We start from the raw sequence: 22764 nt of genomic DNA, 5'->3' as shown, positions 1-22764 counted from the left end.
CTCATATTACTCTACTGACTGTGATAATGTCTCTTTTCAACAGAGATTTTGTTGCAGACAGAATCTTGCTGTGGAAGCCCCGCTTTTATGTAACATTTTATTAGTGTTCATTTATTTTACAGTTTTTATCTAACATGTGTGTTTCACTTATAATGTCAATCTTTAAGAGGTGTTTTCATTAAGATATAATTTTACATGCAGTAAAAAATTGCCATTTTAAGGGTACCATCTGAAGTTTCACCAAAAACATGCAGTCATATAAACATACTACAATCAGGATATAGAACATTTCTATCACCATAAAAAAATTTCCCTGTGTCCATTGGAAGACAGCCCCTCTTCCAACCTCAGGCTCCTGGCATCCACTAATGTTTTCTGTCCATACAGTTTTGATTTTACCACAAAGTCATGTACATAGAACCATGCAATATATAGCCTGTTGAGTCAGCTCCTTTCACTTCACAGAAAGCGTTTGAGACTGATCCATATTATTGCATCTACCTGCAGTCGATTTCTTTTTACTTCTGAGTAGGATTCCACTTCGTGCACCTACCACAGTTTTATTTTTTCACCAGTTGAAGAACATTTGAGTGGCTTCTAAATTTGGGCATTGTATTTGTCAGGGTTTTCCAGAGAAACAGAACTAATAGGATATATGTGTCTATGTGTGTGTATACATAAAATATATAGATATATGTTCATACGTGTGAATATTTAAGAATGTGTATAGGACGGGCGTGGTGGCTCATGCCTGTAATCCCAGTACTTTGGGAGGCCAAGGTGAGTGGATCCTGAGGTCAAGAGATCGAACCCCTGACAAACGTGGTGAAACTCATCTCTACTAAAAATACAAAAATTAGCCAGGTGTGGTAGCATGTGCCTGTAGTCCCAGCTACTTAGGAGGCTGAGGCAGGAAAATCGTTTGAACCTGGGAGGTGGAGGTTTTAGTGAGCCAAGATCGTGCTACTGCACTCCAGCCTGGCAACAGAATGAGACTCTGTCTCAAAAAAAAAATAATGTGTATAAAGAGATTTATTATAAAGAATTGGCTCACATGATTATTGAGGCTGATAAGTTCCAATACCTGCAGGGTGAGTTGGTAAACTGGAGATTTAGGAGGGCTGACAGTATAATTCTGGTCTGTGTCTGGAGGCCTGAGATCCAGAGGGGGTTTCGGGTATAGTTCCCGTGCAAAGTCTGGCAGACTCAAGACCCAAGAAGAGCCAATGTTTCAGTTCAAGTCTAAAGACAGGAGAAAACCTATGTCCCACTTGGAAGGCCACTGGGCAGGAGGAATTTTTTCTTAGTAGTGAGAGTCAGTTTTTTCATTCTGTTGAGGCCTTTAACAGATTGCACGAGGCCCACCTACATTAGGCAGGGCAATCTGCTTTACCCCACCTCTAGATTTAAATGTTAATTTCATCCAAAAACACCCTCACAGACACACCCGGAATAATGTTTGACCAAATAATTGGGCGCCCTGGGGTCCAGTGAAGTTGACACATAAAGTTAACCATCACAGGCCATTATTGATAAATCTACCAAAAACATTGATACATAGGTTTTCATATTAAACTATGTTTTTGTTTCACTTGGGCAAGTGAGTAGGAGTGGGATTGATAGTTGATATGGAAAGTGTATATTTAACTTTTAAAGAAATGGCCATACTGCTTTCCAAAGGGGCTGTAGCACTGTCCATTCCCATCAGCAATCTGAGAGGTCTAGTTGTTCCACATTCAAAATAACACTTGGTATCATCAGGTCAGTCCTTTTCCTCTGTCACCCTTCCCTCTCCTCCCTTACCCTTCCCTTTCCTCCTTCACCCTCCCTTCTCCTTCCTCACCCTTCCCTCTCCTCCCTCACCCTTCCCTATCCTCCCTTCTCCCAATAGGCATGTGGTGATATCTTACGTGGTTTTAATTTGTGTCTCCCTGTTGACATGACTAGTGACTTTGAACAACTTTTTATGTGCTTATTTGCTATCCACATATCTCCCTTGGTAGATTATCTGTTCAAATCTTTTACCCATTCTTTGGAGGTGGAGGGAAATTTTTTTTTTCTTTGTTTTAACAGAGTTCTCTCTATGCTACAGAAACAAGTTCTTTGTCAGTTGTTTTCCAACACTTTCTCTTGTGTGGCCTAGAGTCTTGCAACAAACAGAAGATTTAATAGTGGAAGGGTCTAATGGATCAATTTTTAAGTGGATCATGCTTTTTTTAAAAAGTTATTTTTTTAGTTGGCAAAAATTGCATATATTTATGGAGTACAATAACGTGTTTTGATATGTGGATACATTGTGGAATGTCTAAATCAAGATAAGTAACATATCCTAAATGAATCATGCTTTTGGTGTCCTATGCTAAATGAATCATGCTTTTGGTGGCATATTTAAGAACTTTGCCTAATCCAAGGTCCTAAGTATATTCTTCTATGTTTTCATTAAGATGCTTTTGAATGATGACAGAGTTGACCAAAAAGTTGAATCAAAGACTGTTGAGTCTTAGGTTAACACAGAATATAATTAATTTTAATGTAATATTTTCCTGACAGAAAATCTCAAAAATCACGTTAGAAAATATATAGTTACAAATGGAAACATTTTGGAAAAAAACAATTTCACCTTATGCAGCATTTGAATAGAATTGTATAAATTAAAAGAGTCTCTAAGATTAAACATGAATTTTAGGAAATTCTTTCTTTTTTTCCTTTTTTGAGACACAGTTCACTCTGTCCCTAGGCAGGAGTGTAGTGACGTGATCTCTGCTCACTGTAAACTCCACCTCCCAGGTTCAAGCAATCCCTGTGAATCAGTCTCTTGAGTAGCTGAGATTACAGGCACGTATCACCACGCCCAGCAATTTTTTTGTGCGTTATTAGTAGAATTGGGATTTTGCCATGTTGACCAGACTATCATGAACTCCTGATCTTGGATGATCCATCTGCTGAGCCTGAACTTTAAAAGAAGAAAAAAGAAAAGGAAGGAAAATAGACCAGTTATAATTTTTCCTAATCAATGAAACCGTTTTAGAAACATAGATTCAGAAAATCAGAGAAAATTTGGTATTCCAAAGACTGAAAAAAAAACAACCAGAAAATGACCAAGTACTCCAGTAGTAGATCTGCTGATGGTATATAAATGTGTAACATTTTTGGGATAATACTGTACAGTTTTAAAATCACAGTAATTAAGATTAAATGTTCTTTTAAAATAGTGTGAAAATTAAGTGTTTACAGAACTGAAGCACCTCCTTGGATCCCTAGAAACCTGGTTTGTAAAATGCCCTGATCTTTTTCTGATCTGTTTGTTTCACAGATTAAGAAAATAAAAGCCAGATATATAAAGCAAATTTAAGGTTATTTAGCAGCCTTATGCCGAACTAAAGCCAAGTGCTATGACTCTATTTTAGTTAGTTTTTTTTTTTTTTACTGACCTAGACACTCAAATTCTAGCAGAAAATATTTCTCATTGAGTCTATTTCTTAAAGAAGAAAGACTATGTTCAATTTTCTGAGTCCATTCTGTCATCTCAACTTACGTCTTGCATAATGAGTGTTCTTTTCAACTGGGGTGAGCAATATTTGGAAATTTAAAACACTTCCCTTCCTAGCTTCTTCTAGAGGAGACGTCCTAAGCCAGAACTCAAATCCTAAAGAAAGAGAAGCAAACCCTTTTGTTTGCCCTGTCGATGGCCAATAATTTAAAACCCATTCAATGGCAGAGTTATCAAGTGACTAATCCCTGGGAAGACTCCAAGTGGCAAGGAGAAGGTGATTGTGATCCAGGCATGCATCATTGGTCGTTTGTTTAAGTAATGAAGGTGGAAAGGCAAATACCTCCTTGCTTACTTGCAAAAATTAATTCGGGGAGTTTGGTTTATGAATGGTTGGGCTTGGAGTAGCTTGTTGCTGATGGGATACAGTGAACACAAATGACTTGGTATGCGTTTGCTGGATGAATCAAATGCATTTAATGGTATTGTACTTGGTTTTCTTCAGTTGTCAAGGAAAAAGTTATGTCTGAATAATAACAGTAAAAGTAATGATACTGCAAAACTCATACAAGCTCAGTTGTCCTGGATATTATGCATAACTTACAAATATATTACTATTTCTACCTAGAATGTGAGCTTCTCAGAGTATGAATGGTTTCTTATTTTCTACAAGATCTGGTACTTTGCAAGATGCTTATCAAAGCTTGTTTGAATATTGGCTGGTAGGGAGCCCATCTTTGTTGTAACGAAAACCTGTTTGCATTCTACCAGGTTTATACAGCACCGCTATGAAGAGTAAGCTCATAAGCAGGACCTTTATCACCAACCACTCCTCTGAGCCTTTTCTTGTTCCCAGAGAGCTGTATCATTTGTAAAGTTGTGGAAACTATTTTTCTAGTCAGTACTCCTAGAGTCTTATGCATAAGTTTCATCTTTTACACGAGAGAGAACTCAACAGCTGGCCTTTTTGATATCATCTGACACCATCTGGTAGTTCTACATAACTGACCTAATGTCATTTTTTCATTTCTTACTCAATTCCAATTTAGGAGATGTACAAAGTGTTGGGAGTATGTGAGGCAAGCACGTTTGAGGAATCCACATGATAGTTTTCAAAATGATACTATTTGGCAGATGAACACTGACCATGGAATAATATCCCTTTATAGACAAGTGTGTGAGGCATCTAGAGGGAAATATTAAAATGATTATTGTAATTAATTGAAGAACCCTATTTTGTCACAGTATATTAAGGACCAGGGTTTATCATCTGTTCCTTCTAAGCTTGCATGTACTCTAGAATGTTAAATGCCTCATTGGACTAGCTGCAGCTTCAGTAGTGATAATAATAACACAACATAAAATTGCAAGTCCTCTGTTTTAATAGAGAAGGAATTAGTATGTTGGCTCATTGCCTAAAATGTGCAGTCTTGGGTTTGCTCATTGGGTTTAGAATTATTTTTTGGAAAAATGAAGTCTTAATGTCATTTTCATGGATGTAAGTCCAGTCTGTGACTTATACTATATTTTGGATACTAATACCTTAGAAATAAAATGTTACTGAAGTTCCCGGATAAGTAACATTGACTTTTATTTCATAAAATGCACTCTGGCTGCAATTTTGTTTTGTGTCTCAAGTATAAACCTCAGTGCAGATTTCAAATATTTGTATTTTATTTGCCTGCTAGTCCTTGAATGACTATCCATGGTTATATTTGCTGATTGTAAAGGTGTATTCTTTAATATTTGTAATTAACTACCACATTTCAACAATAATGAGTAGACCAGGCGGTGGCTCACACCTGTAATTCCAGCACTTTGGGAAGCCAAGGCAGGCAGATCACGAGGTCAAGAGATTGCGACCATCTGGTGAACATGGTGAAACCCTATCTTTACTAAAAAATACAAAAATTAGCTGGGTATGGTGGCATGTGCCTGTAGTCCCAGCTTCTCAGAAGGCTGAGGCAGGAGAATGGCTTGAACCCAGGAGGTGGAGGTTGCAGTGAGCCAAGATCATGCCATTTGCACTCCAGTGTGGGTGACAGAGTAAGACTCTGTCTCAAAAAAAAAAAAAAAAAGAACAATTTTATCTAGATTGCATACTCATCACTGGTTTTCAGAGCACCTTAATGAATCCCACCTCATGTGAACATTTGCATTCATAAAGAGGTTTGGGACTATCTCTTTATATTCCTTAGATAGTACCGTGCTTTAAGTCCTTATGAAGCTTTCAGGAATAGAGATGTATTCAAAAAAGCTTTGAAAGAAAGTGACATGAGGGTCTTGGATGTGGAAATTGTTAATGTTTTAGAACTAGAGGAAATCTTAATAATTAAGTGTTTTGATCTTCTGATTTCAGACATGTATAAAATGAGGTTTAGAGGAAATTTAAAAATTGGCTAAGGGCAAGTAGCTAATGATTGAGATAACCAGGAGTAGAATTCAAGTCTTTGAACCCAATACTTTTTCCACCTAGGAGTCAAGAAACTTCAATTAGTTAGTTAATAATTCCATTTCTTTTTCAGAAGGAAAGAGGGCAAATATTTTGAAGAAAGCATCCATGACTAGAAATCACCTCTTTTTGCGTGTTGGCATACTAACTTCCTGAAATGTGTTGCATGGGAAGGATTGTTAATCACTGAGGATCAGTAATAAGGTGGATAGTGGATTTAATCTCTTATTGGCAATTTACTTAATTCCTCAGTGCTTCTCTTTCTTCATCTAGAAAACAGCCACAATGCCAGTATACTCAAAGATTGTTGTGATAATTATATGCATTGATGTAATGCAAATGCGTTGCAAGTAACAGTGGAATGTAGTGTTACTAATCATCAATTATTATGAGTTACTATTATTTACTGGCTATCAATGTAGGGAGTCATTTGACATTAATTCAAAATAGTGAGGAAGAAAGAGCATAAATTTTTATACCAGCCAGGATTGAGATTCCCTTGTCACTATTTTTCAGCCACAGGATCTTATACAGATTAACACAGCCCCCAGAATGTCTGCCTTGCAGAGTCGTGAGGATGAAGACACCTAACATTACAACACTCATTCCATGTTGGTTTAGATTCTCTTCTTGTCTTTCCCGAGCATCAGCATGGCAGGTGATTACTGGAGATCAGCACCATTTTTACACATGTTTACCCTCCAGTATTGCACACATTGGGTTTTACTCCGAATCAATTTCATATCAATTACCCCTTCTTTTCCTGCCCTGTTTCTCTATTTCTTTATCTCTCCCAGCAAGTTCTAATTACAGAAATGTGTCAAATGTGCCTTGTGTTTCTAAGTGTCCTTGAGATGGCCTTTTGGTTGTAACTTGATGTGCTTTCATTTCTGATAAGAACAAAAAAATTATAGTTAATTAAAACCAGGTTTTGTTAATTTATGGGGTTCTCATCAAACCCAATTCCATTCTCTTCATTAATAGACACTTTTGTTTTTACAGTGGCAAGTATAAGTCAATTAACTAAGAGGTTATTGAAGTCTTTGGACAGCCTTCAAAAAAAAAAAAAAAAACCGAAAAAACTCATATGCACATCCAAAGCCATAGAATCACCATCTTCTTGCCTTAACTAAGCATTCTGTAAGAACAGAATCCCATCCCTTCCAGGCATTTTGTGCTCCTAAGCCTCATTTTCCTTTTCTTCCCTCTGCTCCCACTGTACTTTTCTGAGGTGCCAATGCTCTATAGAGCCTCCATGCAGCCCCCAGGAACTCTCTAGCTTTTCTCAACCTAGGGATGTAGAATCTGGAAGAGTCCCTGGAAAAGACTGACTTATTCAAGTTGTACAGAAGATAACCTGATTTTTTATTGGCCCTGGCAGCACCACTAAGAGAGAATGTTCATAACAACAAAATGCTAACGGATGACTTTTCCACTGTGTTTGGCACTAACAGGATCTCTTTCATCAGCAGGCACTTTTCCACCTTCTTTTTGACAGACATGCTTGTGGGGACCAGACAAGCAGAAGTCTCCCTCTGTTGCTTGGGTTTCAGTACAATGTGTTCCTTCGATGATATCTCTGAGCAGTGGTAATGGGAAGGATATTAAAAAATAATGAGGATTTGGTAGGGGAGGGGAGAAGTATCCCCAGAGAAGGCTGCGGAAGTTGCTAGAGTCCAATTCCTAATCAGATTAGAATCACAAATGTGGTTCATTTCTACTGGATAGTTTGTTATATGTATGGGAATAGACTTTGAGCTTACTGTGAAGAGAATTCTTATCTACATTAAATATTTTGAATTATTAAAACTAACATGATCAACATCAACTTTTAGAAATACCTTCATTTTTAAAAACTTGAATGTTTTATGAGTTTTCTAGTCCAAAAGTGAAGCAAGTGACAGAAGAGAGATCAGAAGAGTGTTTAGTATGTCTGATCTAAATAGTTTCAGTGTTAGTCTGTAAGTAACGGCTAACAATTGATGACTAACAGGTCTTAGAGTTTGCTGCATATGGGAATAGCAAAAAGAAAAGGATCTTTATGTCTTCTTAATTTTTTTTTGGAGTTTCACTTGTAATTGGACGGGCAATACAAAGGCATGAGGAAATCTTAATATTTAAAGCTAAAAAAATCAGTTCAATAGGCAAGCAATGTGTGATGCTCTGGCAGTTCAAATATGATTAAATTGTGGTCCCCAACTGCCTGAAGTTTTTAAATTTGCGAAGAATATAAACATAAATGACTATAATGCAACATGAACCTAGAATGTTATTTGGAAACAAAAAGGAAAACTTTTGTCAAGAAGAATCAAGAAAAGTTTAAGCCAGAAGATTCATTTGAGCTTGATTTTTTTTTCAGGGCTTTCACTAGGTGAAAATGAAGAAAAGGTGCTCTAAGGAGATGAAACAGCATGTGCAAAAGAGTAAAGATGTGAGAGTTAGTTATATGTTTGGGTCTATAGTGGTGTAGCCACGGAAAAGAGTGGGGAAGTATCTGGGAAAGTAGGCAGAGGCCAAGTTTTGAAGAGCCATGAGTATCATGGAAAGAATTTAGGTTTGTCTGCTGCGTAGACAGCAGACAATGGGCAATGAAGTAATATTACCTTTATTGGGCATATCAGAATCAGGAAAGGAGCTTTACCAAATAACATATTTCCTTGGAGATTCTGAAATGACGCAAGTGAAAGTCATTGCCAAAAGAACCCATTGACATTGTGATGTTATACTATCTCAGCTGTGTTAGAACAGAATATAGATTAAGAACAGTTGTTCTTGGTTTTGCCTCTGGCTCCCATTGGGATCTCTTGCGGTGCTTTAAAGACACCTGTGCAAAGGCATCATCTCAGACTAATTAAATGAGGATCTCTGGGGATGGACCTCAGCATCAGTGTTGTCCACAAAGCTCTCCAGGTGATTCTAATGGAAGCAGGGCTTGAGAACCACTTTATTAGAAAGATTAAAAATTGTGCCACTAGGAAAAAAAGGGGTAATCAAAACAGGATGGTTTAATTGGCATTGTTCTCTCAAAGCTAGTAAGTTTGAATCTTTCTTCTTAAGATGTGGCTATATATTATTATAACAGACTATTGCAGGTGAGAGGAGGATGTGATTAAAAATGAAAGCAATTGAAGCAAATTAAAAGTAAAGGAGATAGATAAAACTTAAAGACTGGAAAGATATCAAACTTCAGCACCTGTGTCTTTTCAAATGCTGTGTTGGGTCAAATCCCAGGATTTTTAGCAGGGAGAGAGAGAGGCAAAAACTTGAGTCATTCGTTATATGTCCTAAAGAACATTGATCTAAAAACAAATCGAGGGTTTATAATTGTATATTGCTTACAAGCACATGTTAAATCTGTAAGTAAAGTTAACAGGATATAAAGGCTTTTGTTTCCTTGACCTGGCTTTATCTGTAATTTCGATTGTAAGAGGCTAGGCTTGACACTTCCTAAAGATTCCCAGGATCCTGGGCAAAGATTGGGGGTACATGATTATCTAATAGAAAGTTCTACTCTGTATTAGAATCATCAAATCATCACCAGTCTTTCTAGCTATGTATCTAGATAAAGGAGGGGAACAGCACATAATATCCATGTACGAAATAGAAGTGGTAACTAACAGGAAATAAAATTTAAAATGTGTCTAAAGATTAGCTTTCCCAAAGCTTCAATTCATGGTATGCATGGACTTGAGGTGCTTCATTTATAATAGAGCCAGACACAATGTGAAATAATTGACATAATATGGACAGACGGAATGAATGAGGTGCTTATTACTTTAATCACTTTGAGTTACTCTGCCACACTGAGGTGAAGAACACAACCAAGATAAAATTGGAATGATCAAAAGAGATTATGAAACAGTAAAGGTCAAAGGCAAGTGTTTTTTTGGGGGGTGAGGGACAGAGAGAGGCAATTAAATGTTAGAGGTCCAGAAAGGTGTTTACTATCATCTCAGCATACTGGTATATAGTACATGGAAGTTCATTGTTTTCCTTATTTGGTTATTCTCCATATCAGTTAATACAGTATGTAAGGAACCCATTCGTGGAATCTCTCCCTAGTAATTGACTCCTTATCTTGGGTGCTTGCAGAAGAGGAAGATAATTGGAAGAGGACAATATTTGCAAAAGACCTAGATGCATGAAAGAGCATGGACCTGTTTAGAACACTGGAATCCAAGGCATATCTGGGGAAGAGACAGGAATCAGTACTGGAGAAGTTGGTCAGAAAGCAAATCAGAAGAGCTGTTGATGCGTCTCTGCCAGAAAGTCACTGTTAGTCTGCGAGTAATAGCTAATTATTGAAGGGATTTTAAGGACTAGGGATCTGCATTTATTATTATTATTATTATTGTTTCAAAACATTCTTGGAACCAAAGTGGCTAAATTTGAGTCAAGAAAATGCTCATGCCTTTGTCTAGATAAAGAAAATGCTCATCACCTTTGTTCAGTGAAAGGCGACTAGCATTTTCCTTATCTAGACAAATAAAGAAAGTTGAGGCGGTGGGGGTGAAAGAAGGAAATGAATCAGAGAAATCACTAACAATTGAAAAACAGCATGTTGAGGATGAGAGAGAGCAGGAAATCCAGCATGACGTCAGGTTTCTGGATGTGCTGACTGGGAGGCAATGTGGCCATTAACGGTGAGGAGAAATTTCAGAGGAAGAACAAATTGGGGTTCAGCAGCAATGACTTCACTTTCCAACCTGTTGAATCTGAGGCAGTTGGTTAAATATTCAAGTAGATTAATCCAGAGGATAGTTGGAAATATGGTCTCGAGGTACCAACTTAGAAGGTACTCACCTAGTGTCATTTATCATATGAGTATATGTAGAAAGATTGTGTAGGGTAAGAAGGAAAGAACTGGCAAGGAGGATGCCCAGAGAACCACATTTAAGGGATGAATGAATGCAAATTAGTCTACAGATTGACTAGAGACAGCAGAGAAGTAGGAGGTGAACAAAAGGAGAGAGGTAAAATCAAGTTCAGGGAAGCAGAATTTCAATGCTTGTGCAACAGTCAACCCAAATAAATGGGGCAGAAAGGTCAAAATCACTGAAAAGTGCTGATTGAATGCAACAATAAAATCATGGAGTTTCAATAGGATAGTGGGAACAGAAGCCAGTAATTGGGTGAAAAGCGAATGAATGAGAAAAATAAAGCATGGGTTGAGTGCTTTTTTCAAAAATTTCTGCTGTGAAGGAAAAGAGGTAGGGTTAAAAGTACAATTGCTAAAGGAATTTAAGAAGTATTTTGGTATATTTGGTATGTCTATATTTGTTTTAGAAGCATAGAGCATGTAGACAGGGTATAGGACCAGGAAGCATACGCAGAGCCAAGAGCAAGCTGATGGGGCCACTGGCCTCTGATCTGCCGGGCATTAGAGAGACAATAATTATGACGGCAAACTGAAATAGTACTTACTATGCTAGAAACACTCTTCTGTATTTTGTTTACATGTATTAATTTGCCTCCCTGGCATATCTGCTCTGTCACGTACATTTTAGAATCCCCATTTAGCTTACAAAAAACTGAGGTACAAAGAGGTGGACTTAACCTGCCCAATTTGTGTTCTGCCCGCTACACTAAACAAATGCATTACCTCAGAGCTGCTAAAATGATATATACCTGTACACATCAGCTTCAACAGATTTAGAAGATCCTTGATTGAGTGGTAGAATTAAAGAGGAGGTAGGGACCAGGGCTTTTGCTATAGATACAAGATTTCATCTTGTGGAGTTTATAATCTGATAGGGGAGGCAGAAACTAAGTTCACCAAAAATATTTCCCTTATTAGGGAAAGTTTCACAATGCAATATGTCTTTGCAATTCTTTCATATAACATTCAAAAGTTGAGGATTGAGTAAAATTATTGCCTCTTGAATATTTGACTGTTAATCTTGAAAGAAAGTTTAGTTGAGAATAACAGCTGAGAGTTTGTTGTGACAGAACTGAACTAGTCATTAGAATGAATTAAAATGTGGGTGAGTAATTTAGGGTGGTAATCAGGGCTAGAATGTGGGTGGAAGTGGACAGGAAAGAAAGAGAAATGAAGATGGAAATGATAGGATGTTGAAACAAAGATTATCTTGATCACACAGTTGAGTGAAGCTCGAAATTACTTTTAGGTAATTGGTAGAACTCACAAAAGGCTAAGTTAACTTTTGTATTTGAGGCACATTGCTTATCCTGATTGCATGAACTTTTCCTAGTTTTATGCGTATCCCTCTAGAAAGGTAGCATTGTTTGAAAATTTTTTTTTAATTAGGAATTTTTTAGTCTCTTGCTTTGCTATTAGTATTAGCAACAGAAACTAACAGTAAGATTTATCCAAATCTTTCTGTGTTCCAGGCATAATGCCTGCTATTTTATATGAAGTATTTCATTTTACTTTATAAAAGTCCTAGAGATGGCTCACTATTATTCTTACTTTACACTTGAAGAAACTCAGGCTTAGGGACACAGCATTCCCTTTCTAAGGTCACAGAACTTTCAAGTGCCTAAGCCAAGATGTAAACCAGGTGGTGTGACTCCAAACTCAAGCACTCAAAACTCTGCACTGTACAAGAAATAGACAGTGTCCTGATGTAGCCACTTCCTTCCGAGTTGGCTCAGAGCTAGCATGTCCACATATGAGAAGATTAGCCTTCGAAAAACTTTGTCTTTCAGTTCTCCTGACTATAGTTCTTTAGACCTTTGTCTTGAGAATGAATATTAGGGGAAAGCTGAGCCTCGTAAAAAATAGTTAAAAGTTATCTTTTTTTTTCAACACCAGACAAATTGTAGATCTCTTCATGATTCATTCTGCTGAACTATGCAAACATCATAGTATAAAAGTTATCTCAATGAAGGTAGAGAAGCTTCCTATGTTTATACCTTGCTTGACAAAGCTGTTAAAAATATTTCTTTACTTTTTCAATGCAAAAGAGAGCTGTACTTGTGCATGCTTAGTTGTTCCAGATACCTGTGTTGAAATTATACTGAAGAGAGTCTTGATAAGGAAGGCACTTGGGACAATGAAAGTGAATATAACTATCCCAGTGATGTTTATCCATCCATCTCTTCCAAGCTATGTACTTGCTGTGCTACCTGCTGAGATACAGAAATAAAGACAATATTGTCACCAATTTCATCTTGTGGAGTTTATAATCTCATGGGGGAGGCAGAAATTTTAAAAGTTGACCAAAAATATTTAATTACTGTTAAATTGGATTTTGAAAACTCTAATAAAATTCTAAATGCGATTGCTTTCCAGTTAACTGTAATGGCCTCCATAGCTTTGAATGCTGGGGAATGGCTAGTTAATGACCGCAAGTACACTAGCTCTGTGTAAATAAGTATACAATTATAGACTCAGTGTATTAAAATAACTGAGGCAATAAGTATTAAAAAGGCTACTGTCTTCCATAGGTTAAAGTGCTATGTAAGTAGAGGAAAATAGCATACTTAAATATCGTCATTATTTATGTTCTACATTGCTTATTTATTGCTGTGTTATGAAACAGACAAATACTGATCTTGGGCTGCTGTTATAGGGAAATTTTAAAAAATAAGTTATCACTGGTTCTTCTTTTGCTTCTTGTTTCTGCTGTATTGTCCTGGACACTAAGTGAAAGAGACATTCTAAGGAAGACAAAGAACAGCAGCCCTAAGCCAGAAGATCTCCAAACCTATTTTTTCTGTATAGTTTTATTTTTTGAAACCAAACCCCAAAGTTATAAAGCAATATTCAAGCATGTCCAAAGCTTTATTAAAAGTTTTGTGTTTGATATTAAAACTGAGTAAGAGTTCCTAGGTAACACATGTACTTGAAGCCTTAATCCATGAAAATTATCTCCCTTGAGCTTAGGCTGGATGAAATTGTGCTGTGTCTCCTGCCTGTTTAGGTCCCTGGAAAATGCATAGAGTGAAATTTGCACCTTTATGGATTCTTGAAAGAATGTCTCTGTATTTCCCTGCGTTTATATGGGCCATGCTACAGTGGCACAGTGACAGTATTATTGAGTTTCTAAATTCCTATATTGGTTTTTAATAAACTCATGACTTTCTTTCCCACTGAATTTTCTGACAGGCCCAGTTTGAACTTCGTACATTTCATATCCGGGGTGAGCATGCAGTGATAACAGCGAGACTAGAAGAAACCATTGAAAATCTGAAACACGAGTTAGAACATAGATGGCGAGGGGGTTGTGAAGAGAGGAAAGATGCGTGCATTTCCACCGATGATGACTGCCCTCCAAAGACCTACAGAAATGTGTGCATTCAGACAGACAGAGAGACCTTCCTCAAGCCCAGCGAAGGTGAAAGCAAGACAATCAGAAGTAATCAATTAGTACCCAAAAAGCTGAATATCTCCTCTTTAAGCCAGCTCTCTCCCACAAATGACCACAAAGACATCCATGCAGCACTCCAGCCAATGGAAGGCACCGAGTCAAATCAGCAGATGGCACCCCCTCCACCTCCTGCACCGCCCCTGCCAGCATCCATCCCTCCCCCTCCGCCTCTTCCCCCAGGACTTGGATCTTTGTCTCCAGCACCTCCAATGCCACCGCCACCACCTCCACCGCCACCCCCACCACCACCTCTACCTCCACCTTCAAGTGTTGGACCTCCACCACCCCCACCACCACCCCCACTTCCTAACTTCCCTGCCCCACTCAACCCTGGAGGGCCTCCTCCTGCTCCAACCCCCCCAGGACTTGCACCCCCACCTCCCCCTGGACTCTTCTTTGGACTTGGCTCTTCTTCCAGTCAATGTCCTCGAAAACCAGCCATTGAGCCCAGTTGTCCCATGAAGCCTTTATACTGGACTAGGATACAAATAAGTGATAGGAGGTAAGCTCTCCCCTATCCCATTTTCAGCACGTGAATTCCCAGGATTTTACCCAAATGATGTTTTATTTTTACCGGGTCAAGGTGTCCATAGTGTAACACCCATTATCTAGTGTAATACAGTGAATGCCTTGGATAAACAAGGTTGGGATGTTTGGGGAGAATGTCTGTCTCCAGCAAGGCCTCTCTATATTCTCTAAAGATGCTGGAAGAAACAATGTGTTTCAGTGTCAAATTTTTCTCTAAGGCAAATGTTCAATTGTATAGACTGGAGTCCAGGTCTAAACCAGGGCTTTCCCCAACATCGCTACAACTGATGAGTAATCATAAAGCATTGAACCTGATTCCATACTGTAGGTTCACTGAGGATTTTTCTAATACTTTTTACTGTCTTGTTTTTAGATGCTGTAATCAACCTATAATCTAGATATTTAATAGAAATGGGTGTTTTCAATTTTTATTAAAAGAACAAGATAGGGATCAGTTATTAGTTCTTTAGATTAGAAGAGAGTCTTGAAATATAAACTCTCTCTGCTTGAACGCTATTTCTTCTAACTTTTAAATACTCTCACATCTTTCTTTATACCTTGATGCCCTTCAAAGAAAATATCAGTATGTGGATAGCTGAAAGCATCTTCCATATATACAGGTTGATAAGCTGGGTTTGTAAGGTAGCAAGATACAGTTGCTTGGAAACATCCATTCAAACAGATTTGAATGTGATTTGTTCGGCCTTATTTTTGAGCCTGGATGGAGGACAATGAGAGACATGTTGCCTCTCGACCACTTCCTCCTTTAAAGTTTGTTTGTAAAGAACAGCAAATATAGGATACATTTTACAACTGTTCCCAAGTTGTGATGTGGTAGTAAATTCTTCAATTTATGTAACATTTTGCTTACGGAAGGCAGGATATGAAAGAAAATAACACACAAGTCACAATTATAAAACAGCCAGAAATCACTGTGGAGGAACACGAAATACCTTAAAACTAAGCATATGTGCTTCATATTTTCCCCTTTCCTCTCGCCAAAAACTAAGGGCCAAGAGTTAATTTTTGGAATACGCTGATACTTCTTTTTTCAAAATTTAAGTATACTTCGTAATTTCCCAAATGAATAGTTAATAAAAAAGTGAGATGATCCTGTAATAACTTCTGCCATTAACTAAAGTACTAGTATTCCCTTTTCCCCAATAAAGACTCAGACATTTACTAAAAAATCATTTCCCGGAATATTTATTCTGAGTCATGTTTCCTTATTAGTGTTCTCAAATTAGTGCACAGCCATTCCAGGGTGATGGCTGCCACCTGTAAGCCTTGGACGAGTATGTCCGGCAGTGCAGGGAGCTGTTCCACACCTGTGTCCTACTAGCCTGCTTTCATTTCCTTCCCTGAGACACTTCATGAGCAGCAGATACTGTAGACCACAGCAGCCGTAAAACAGTGGCCCTGGGAGATATGGGCCGTTCACCCAAGACCAAGGGAAAGCTAGGGATAATCATTGTCGGCCTTGTTTCCTCCTTATGTGGTTGACCATTTGGAGAAGAATACAAATTGGATACTCAAGATCTCATTGGTTTCATCATAAATCTAGGCTTTTACTTTTGAACAAATGAAAAGCAGATGAATAGGACATCAAGAGAGCCCTGCTTGGTGAGCGTATCACCCTTGAGCCTGAAATATAACATAGGGGCTGCCCCGCTGTGATGTGTTAAGACTTATTGCATGGGGACTTCCTAATGACACCACATATTCAATCTCTTTTATTATGGTCCCTCCAACTTTTTCTACCTATTAGAACTACTGCTTTTAAATGAAAATGATTCAGAGTCTGTGCAGTGTTTGCTTATGAGCAAAAGTGCAATTATTTGGGTACCTTCTTATAAAGGAGGCAAAATCGTATTTTAACATTTTGTGCAACTAGAGGTGTAAGTAGTTTATATAATGATTGCATCATAAATGTTGGTCTTGCTTTTTGGGAAGCCAGAAACAAAATGTGAATTTTCAGCATTGTATATACACTGCCACTCATCCACCTCAATTGCTTTTGACTACTGGTATGAACTGATTTTTTTCTGTTGCCATTTTGCCTTATTTGGTGTCTGTTTTGTGATTTCTAGAATAAGAAAGAGACAATTAGTTAAAGAAAAATAAATCCTCATCTAACTACCTTTTCAGCTTTTTAGTAAGTTTCTCATTTTCCTCCTCTTCTTTCTTTCTCTTCCTCTCCCTGCTTTCCATGTGAGCTAGAATTTTATGTTCAGTGGTCAGTTGACCACCATGGCAGGTCATTCATTGTGAAGCAGGTCCTTATTATTGCCCTACCCAATGCTGGCCATCCCCAAATCACTGAGAGGCAGTGTTCCAAAATTCTTTTATTCAGTATTGGAAGTGCCTTTCCCATAGAAATAGTGTTATAAATGGTGATCAGGTGCTCAAACTGATCACCATTGATTCCCAAAGCCAATTTACACCAGAGTATAAGTGAATTACAATACTAGTTATACTGACCTGATCTCAGAGTCCATGTAGCTAGAACCAACCAGGTGCAGGAAGTGGGGATAGGGCTGAGCAGTTGGCCTATCACATTGCCTCACCTCACTCTAGGCATCACTCCTTAGCTGCCCAGAACCTTCCCAAGGCCCATACCAGTGGCCCTTAACATGCCACATGCTCACTCCAGAATTCCATGGCTGGGTTCCTCAATCAAGATCCCACCTTTCCCCACCTCTCCCCCAGCACCACAATGATAAGCACTGAACATTAGTGGCGCTCATGTTTCAAGTTGAAGTTAGGTGAGTAGCAGAGGGGAATGGCTGAGGGAGGAACACATACAGGGATATACTTCACTGGAAATGTTCTAGCCCTTGGGTTGGGTAATGGTTTCCCAGGTGTTCATTATATTGTTATACTTTATAACTTCCATATGTCACATATATACTATTAAATGATTCAACCATTAGAAAAATCATAATTTAAAAAAATAACAAAAAGCAGAGGAGAGAAGAGGTGAATGTGATCAAACCCAAAATGTCATATAGCATGGGAAAGGCAGATCTATTGCAAAATGTGAACATGCATGCCTGAGAAGCCAGTGCTGCCAACTGTTTTAAACATCAAAATCACCTGTAGTATCAAAAAATTTGGTGGACCATTCTATATAATAATAGTTATCTTTTTAGTTTTCATTGAGAAAATATGTATGGAAACAAAGTTATATATTTTAGATGTTATGGATTGTAACATATACATATGTTTGATAAATAATAAGTATGTAGATAAAATTTTTTTCCATCTGTGGGCATTGAAAGTGTTTATTATTATTTTTGAGATGTACTCTTGTTCTATCACCTGTGCAGTGACACAACCTTGGCTCATTGCAACCTATGCCCCCCAGGTTCAATCCTTCTGCCTCAGTCTCCCAAGTAACTGGGATTACAGGCACACTCCACCACGGCCAGCTAATTTTTTGTATTTTTAGTAAAGACAGGGTTTCACCATGTTGGCCAGGATGGTCTTGAACTCCTGACCAAGTAATCTGCCCACCTCAGCCTCACAAAGTGCTTTTCTTTCTTCCCTCCCAAACTTGGGTGCTCATTTCTGGAAGACGAATCAGCACAATTACCCTGTGGCTCCTTTAGTTGAAATCCCATGAGGGCTGGTGTAATGGAGGAGGTTTTTGGTTGGTTTTTGATGTTACATTGTTTAGGGGATTTAGATACTATAAATCATGTTATTTTAAAATAAGCTTAGCCTCTTCACAGATTAAGGACTTTGCACTGAGTTAACCTGCATTAATCCTAAAAGCTGTATTTAAAAGTAGTTGAAAAAGTCCAAAGAGGAGGCAGATCTTTAATTCGGTACTCCATTTTCAATCTACTTCAGAATTAGCCTGTCAAAGTCTCAAATTGTTTTATATTTTCAGCCTTTATATGATGCCAATTTTTACACATCATGGAAATGCCCAGATCGAAGGAGGAGCAGCTTGGGTGCCCCTAGTAATCCAAATCCCACGATTTATAGCCCCAAGGAGTTTCTCTAGAGCACTATCTCTGATTGTTCCTAATGACAGTTGTTTTTTTTGGAAATATGTCTGTGTGTGTTTTAATGTTCTATAGTATATTTTGACTTTAACAAATGCATAACATGAAAAGCCTTTCTCCAAGCATTATTAGAGTTTTATGTTTTTTTTTAAAGTAAAATAAAAAATGGATTAGAGAAAGATTTCATTGTATTATATTCTCTCCTATTTTGGTTCTTATGGTTAACTTGTTGTTTTCTCTTTTAAGCCAAAATGCTGCACCAACCTTATGGGACTCCTTAGAAGAACCCGACATTCGGGACCCCAGTGAATTTGAGTATTTATTCTCCAAAGACACAACTCAACAGAAGAAAAAACCTCTGTCGGAGACTTATGAGAAAAAAAACAAGGTCAAAAAGGTACTGAGTGATTATAGCAAAGCTGTAATTATATATATATGTGTATATATATATATAATTATATATAAATATATATATGTGTAATATAATCATATACACATATATATACACACATACACACATGTATATATACACACACACACATATATGTGTATATATAATACAGGGAAATGGTATATATATATATCATGTCTACATACACGTACATATACATATATGTGTCATTCATGGGAATTTATTACATATTCATTGTATGTGTGTGTGTATATGAGTCATGGGAATTGATTACATGCTGTTGGTTTGCTTTCCCTGTTTTCAGGAAATGCTTCAGAAGGTTTTGAGTGGTAGATGGCAAGGGAGCCAATAGTTCATGCCATCTGTGCTTACTATTTTGGCCATATCTTCTGAATTTTCAAAATTTAATCTGGACTTTTTTAACCATTAATTCATTGAAATAAAAATAAAAATTTGTGGTTAGTGAAAGTAGTCTGTAGGTTATATGAAAAATAGGTTTTATCTATAAATTCATTTATTTAACAAATATTTCCTAGGAGTTTACTGTGCTAGGCATTTGTCCTAGGCCTGCACTGTCCAGTATGGTAACATGTGGCTATTAAATAATGAAATAAAATAATGTAGTTCTTTAATTGTGCTAGCCACTTTACAATTTTGTTGTTGTGGCTAATGGCTACTATATTGGATAGCAGAGATGTAAAACATTTCCATCATATAAAAAGCTCTGTTGGACAGCACTGTCATAAGCATTTGGATGTGTTGAGGGCAAAAAAAAAAAAAAATCTGTCCCCCTTGGAGTTTATATTAACAAATGCTAAACACAAACCCTGTCAATCACATATTAGTGCAGGAGGAGGAGGGCCAACTTTAGTAGGGTGGGAATGAAGTCTGTAATTTAAAATGGGGTGTTCAGGGTAGGCCTCATTATGAAGGTGACTTCTCAGTAGTGACTCAAGGATTGAAAACTGAGAGGCACCAGCCATCTGTAAGAGAATGAGTTTAAGATTGTCAAGCAGTCAGGCAACCATGAGGATGAATCACACTCTGCCACACACTCACTGTGAGATCTGAGGCAGTGATGCTAGGTCTTTCCACTCTGTGTGTCTGGGTCCCTGCATCATAGCATGAGATGATGTCTGCTCATAATGTTCCTCTAATTATTCAATGAGGTAATACATGTATCAGGCTCAGCACACTGTCAGTGCTCAACATATTATAGCTGCCCTTGCTTTTGCTACTGTTACTACCACGGCTACCATTTCCCTGTTTTAGTGGGTTTTTGTTTGGTTGGTTGGTTTTCCTTATTTTTAATAGTAGCAGAAATGGTGGCAAGGAAAAAGTGTAGTACTCTCTGTTCTGCTATTGATTTGCTATGTGAGCTTGGGCTGGTTGTCTTCCTTGTTATATTTTCCCTTCTCTGTAAAATAGGATTAACAGTACCTGAATCTACCTGACCCTCTAGAATGTTGTGAAATTCACATCTAAGAGGGTCTGAGGCAGTGTTTTGAAAAGTGTATCATATTGAATGATAACATCAACCCTTTTTTGTGTGTGTGTGATAGAATCTCGCTCTTGTCGCCCAGGTTGGAGTGATCTCAACTCACTGCAACCTCCTCCTCCTGGGTTCAAGCAATTCTCCTGCCTCAGCCTCCCAAGTAGCTAGGATTACAGGCATGCGCCACCATACCTGGCTAATTTTCTATTTTCAGTAGAGACGGGTTTCACCAGGTTGTCCAAATTGGTCTCAAACTCCTGACCTCAGGTGATCTGCCCAACTCAGCCTCTCAAAGAGCTGGGATTACAGGTGTGAGCCACCATGCCTGGCCACCCTTCCTTCTTAAATTATATAGTGGGGTTCATCATCAGTTCATTTCTCAAGTAATGTAATGATGATGAAATTAGCTGCAGATTACTGGGGACAAATGGAAAATGTCTGAATATAGTTTTCTGTTCATCAAATCAGATTTTCCCACTGACTTTAATTATGGATACAATCGTGATCAAAATTTTTTGTCTCTCAAGTTCGCTGGAATTGTGTTGTCTTGAGAAAAATATCCAAATAAGTATTAAAGCAAAATTTTAAGAGGCTATATTGCATGGAACAAATTGAATTTTTCTAATAAATTGGCTCTGTGATCCCAACCAAATCTCATCTCTCATTGTAATCCCCAGCCGGGTGTGGTGGCTTATGCCTGTAATCCCAGCACTTTGGAAGGCCGAGGTGGGCAGACCACCTGAGGCCAGGGGTTTGAGACCAGCCTAATTAACATGGAGAAACCCTGTCTCTACTAAAAATACAAAAATTAGCCCCGCATGGTGGCAGGCACCTGTAATCCCAGCTACTCGGGAGGTTGAGGGAGGAGAATCACTTGAACCTGGGAGGCAGAGGTTGCAGTGAGCCGAGATCGAGCCATTGCACTCCAGCCTGCACAAGAAGAGCGAAATTCCATCTCAAAAAAAAAAATTATAATCTCCACATGTCCAGGAGGCACCAGGTGGGAGGTGATTAGATCATGGGGGCAGATTTCCCCTTTCAGTGAATGAGTTCTCATGAAATTTGGTTGTTTGATAAGTGTCTGGTGCCACTCCCACCCCACCCTCTCTCTCCTGCTGCCGTGTTGGTAGTATTTTTATAGCCACATTAATCTATTTCAGTGTGAAAATAGATTAATACAAATAGTAAGTTCCAGATAAATCCGGACCCCACCGCAAAAAAAAAAAGTCAGCTGATTTACATAAAATGTATTCTCATGCAATTAGATTCATATTAGATGTAGCCAGGCTGGCTTTTTAAATGCCACCTGTAGAAACAGAAGACTTGTTTCTACCTGAATGTAAAAATGAAAATCTCTATATTCAAATGGTAATTTCAGTTTGCCTCTTTCAGGAAGGCTTCTCTGACTAATCAGAAACTCTGCTGAATACTTTCTTATGCAAGATCATATTAAACTTACTTTTGTTCTGTATTGCTTCTTAGATTGCTATTACTCTTCATTTCTCTCCAGATGCATGAAAACATGTTGTTTACTCATAGAACTATGCACTTCTGTTTTGGTGAATGAATATTGTTTTTAAAACATTGAAGCATTTGGTCATTTATTCTTATTTCTTTTCTTACAATGGTTTGCGTGTTCAACAAAGGATTTTAACTAAGCCAGTTAGTACTTGATAAATTCATTTTGTTTCTCTGTCTGAGGGGGGAAATACGCTTCATTTAAACTCTAAGTTTTCTGTATACGGTGGTTGCCATTGCCCCATAGAATCTATGCACTTGAGTAGTGCTTGCTTTTCTCTGTAAGTGGAGGCAAAAAAAAAAAAAAAAAATGGGTCTACTGGGCTTTGTGGTAATATGCAGCTTGGAGTTTTCAGTGAGCTTTATGTCCTACCTTAGAGCTAAGGTTTTAAGTTTTAAAGAAAATAGCAAGCTGAACTGATGCCAGAAAACTCCAAACCTGCCTCCTATGATCTTTCCTCCATGCCTGTGGCCAGATTTCCAACATCAAGATGGATCCCTTGGTCTCTTCTGAGAGTCAGAT

General features: G+C 38.0%; 1 protein-coding gene and 1 non-coding gene across 3 annotated transcripts in view; one reads left to right on the top strand and one right to left on the bottom strand.

The window, feature by feature from the left end:
- FMN1 (formin 1) overlaps positions 1-22764 on the top strand; it is a 421043-nt gene that overhangs the window by 215308 nt on the left and 182971 nt on the right. For both annotated transcript variants that reach the window (XM_017539536.2, XM_017539537.2), the window contains 2 exons: positions 14014-14777; positions 19063-19213. In XM_017539536.2, coding sequence (XP_017395025.1) covers positions 14014-14777; positions 19063-19213 — 915 coding nt within the window. The remainder of the gene's footprint in view (positions 1-14013; positions 14778-19062; positions 19214-22764) is intronic.
- Positions 12710-12774, bottom strand: LOC119472830. Its single transcript, XR_005202007.1, has one exon. It is a non-coding gene; the product is annotated as a small nucleolar RNA SNORD77 (small nucleolar RNA).

This window comes from Cebus imitator, unplaced genomic scaffold (genome assembly GCF_001604975.1).
Source record: "Cebus imitator isolate Cc_AM_T3 unplaced genomic scaffold, Cebus_imitator-1.0 Scaffold119, whole genome shotgun sequence".
NCBI lineage: Eukaryota > Metazoa > Chordata > Mammalia > Primates > Cebidae > Cebus > Cebus imitator.
Note: the sequence above shows the minus strand (reverse complement) of the source record. Positions and strands in the feature narration are given on the sequence as shown.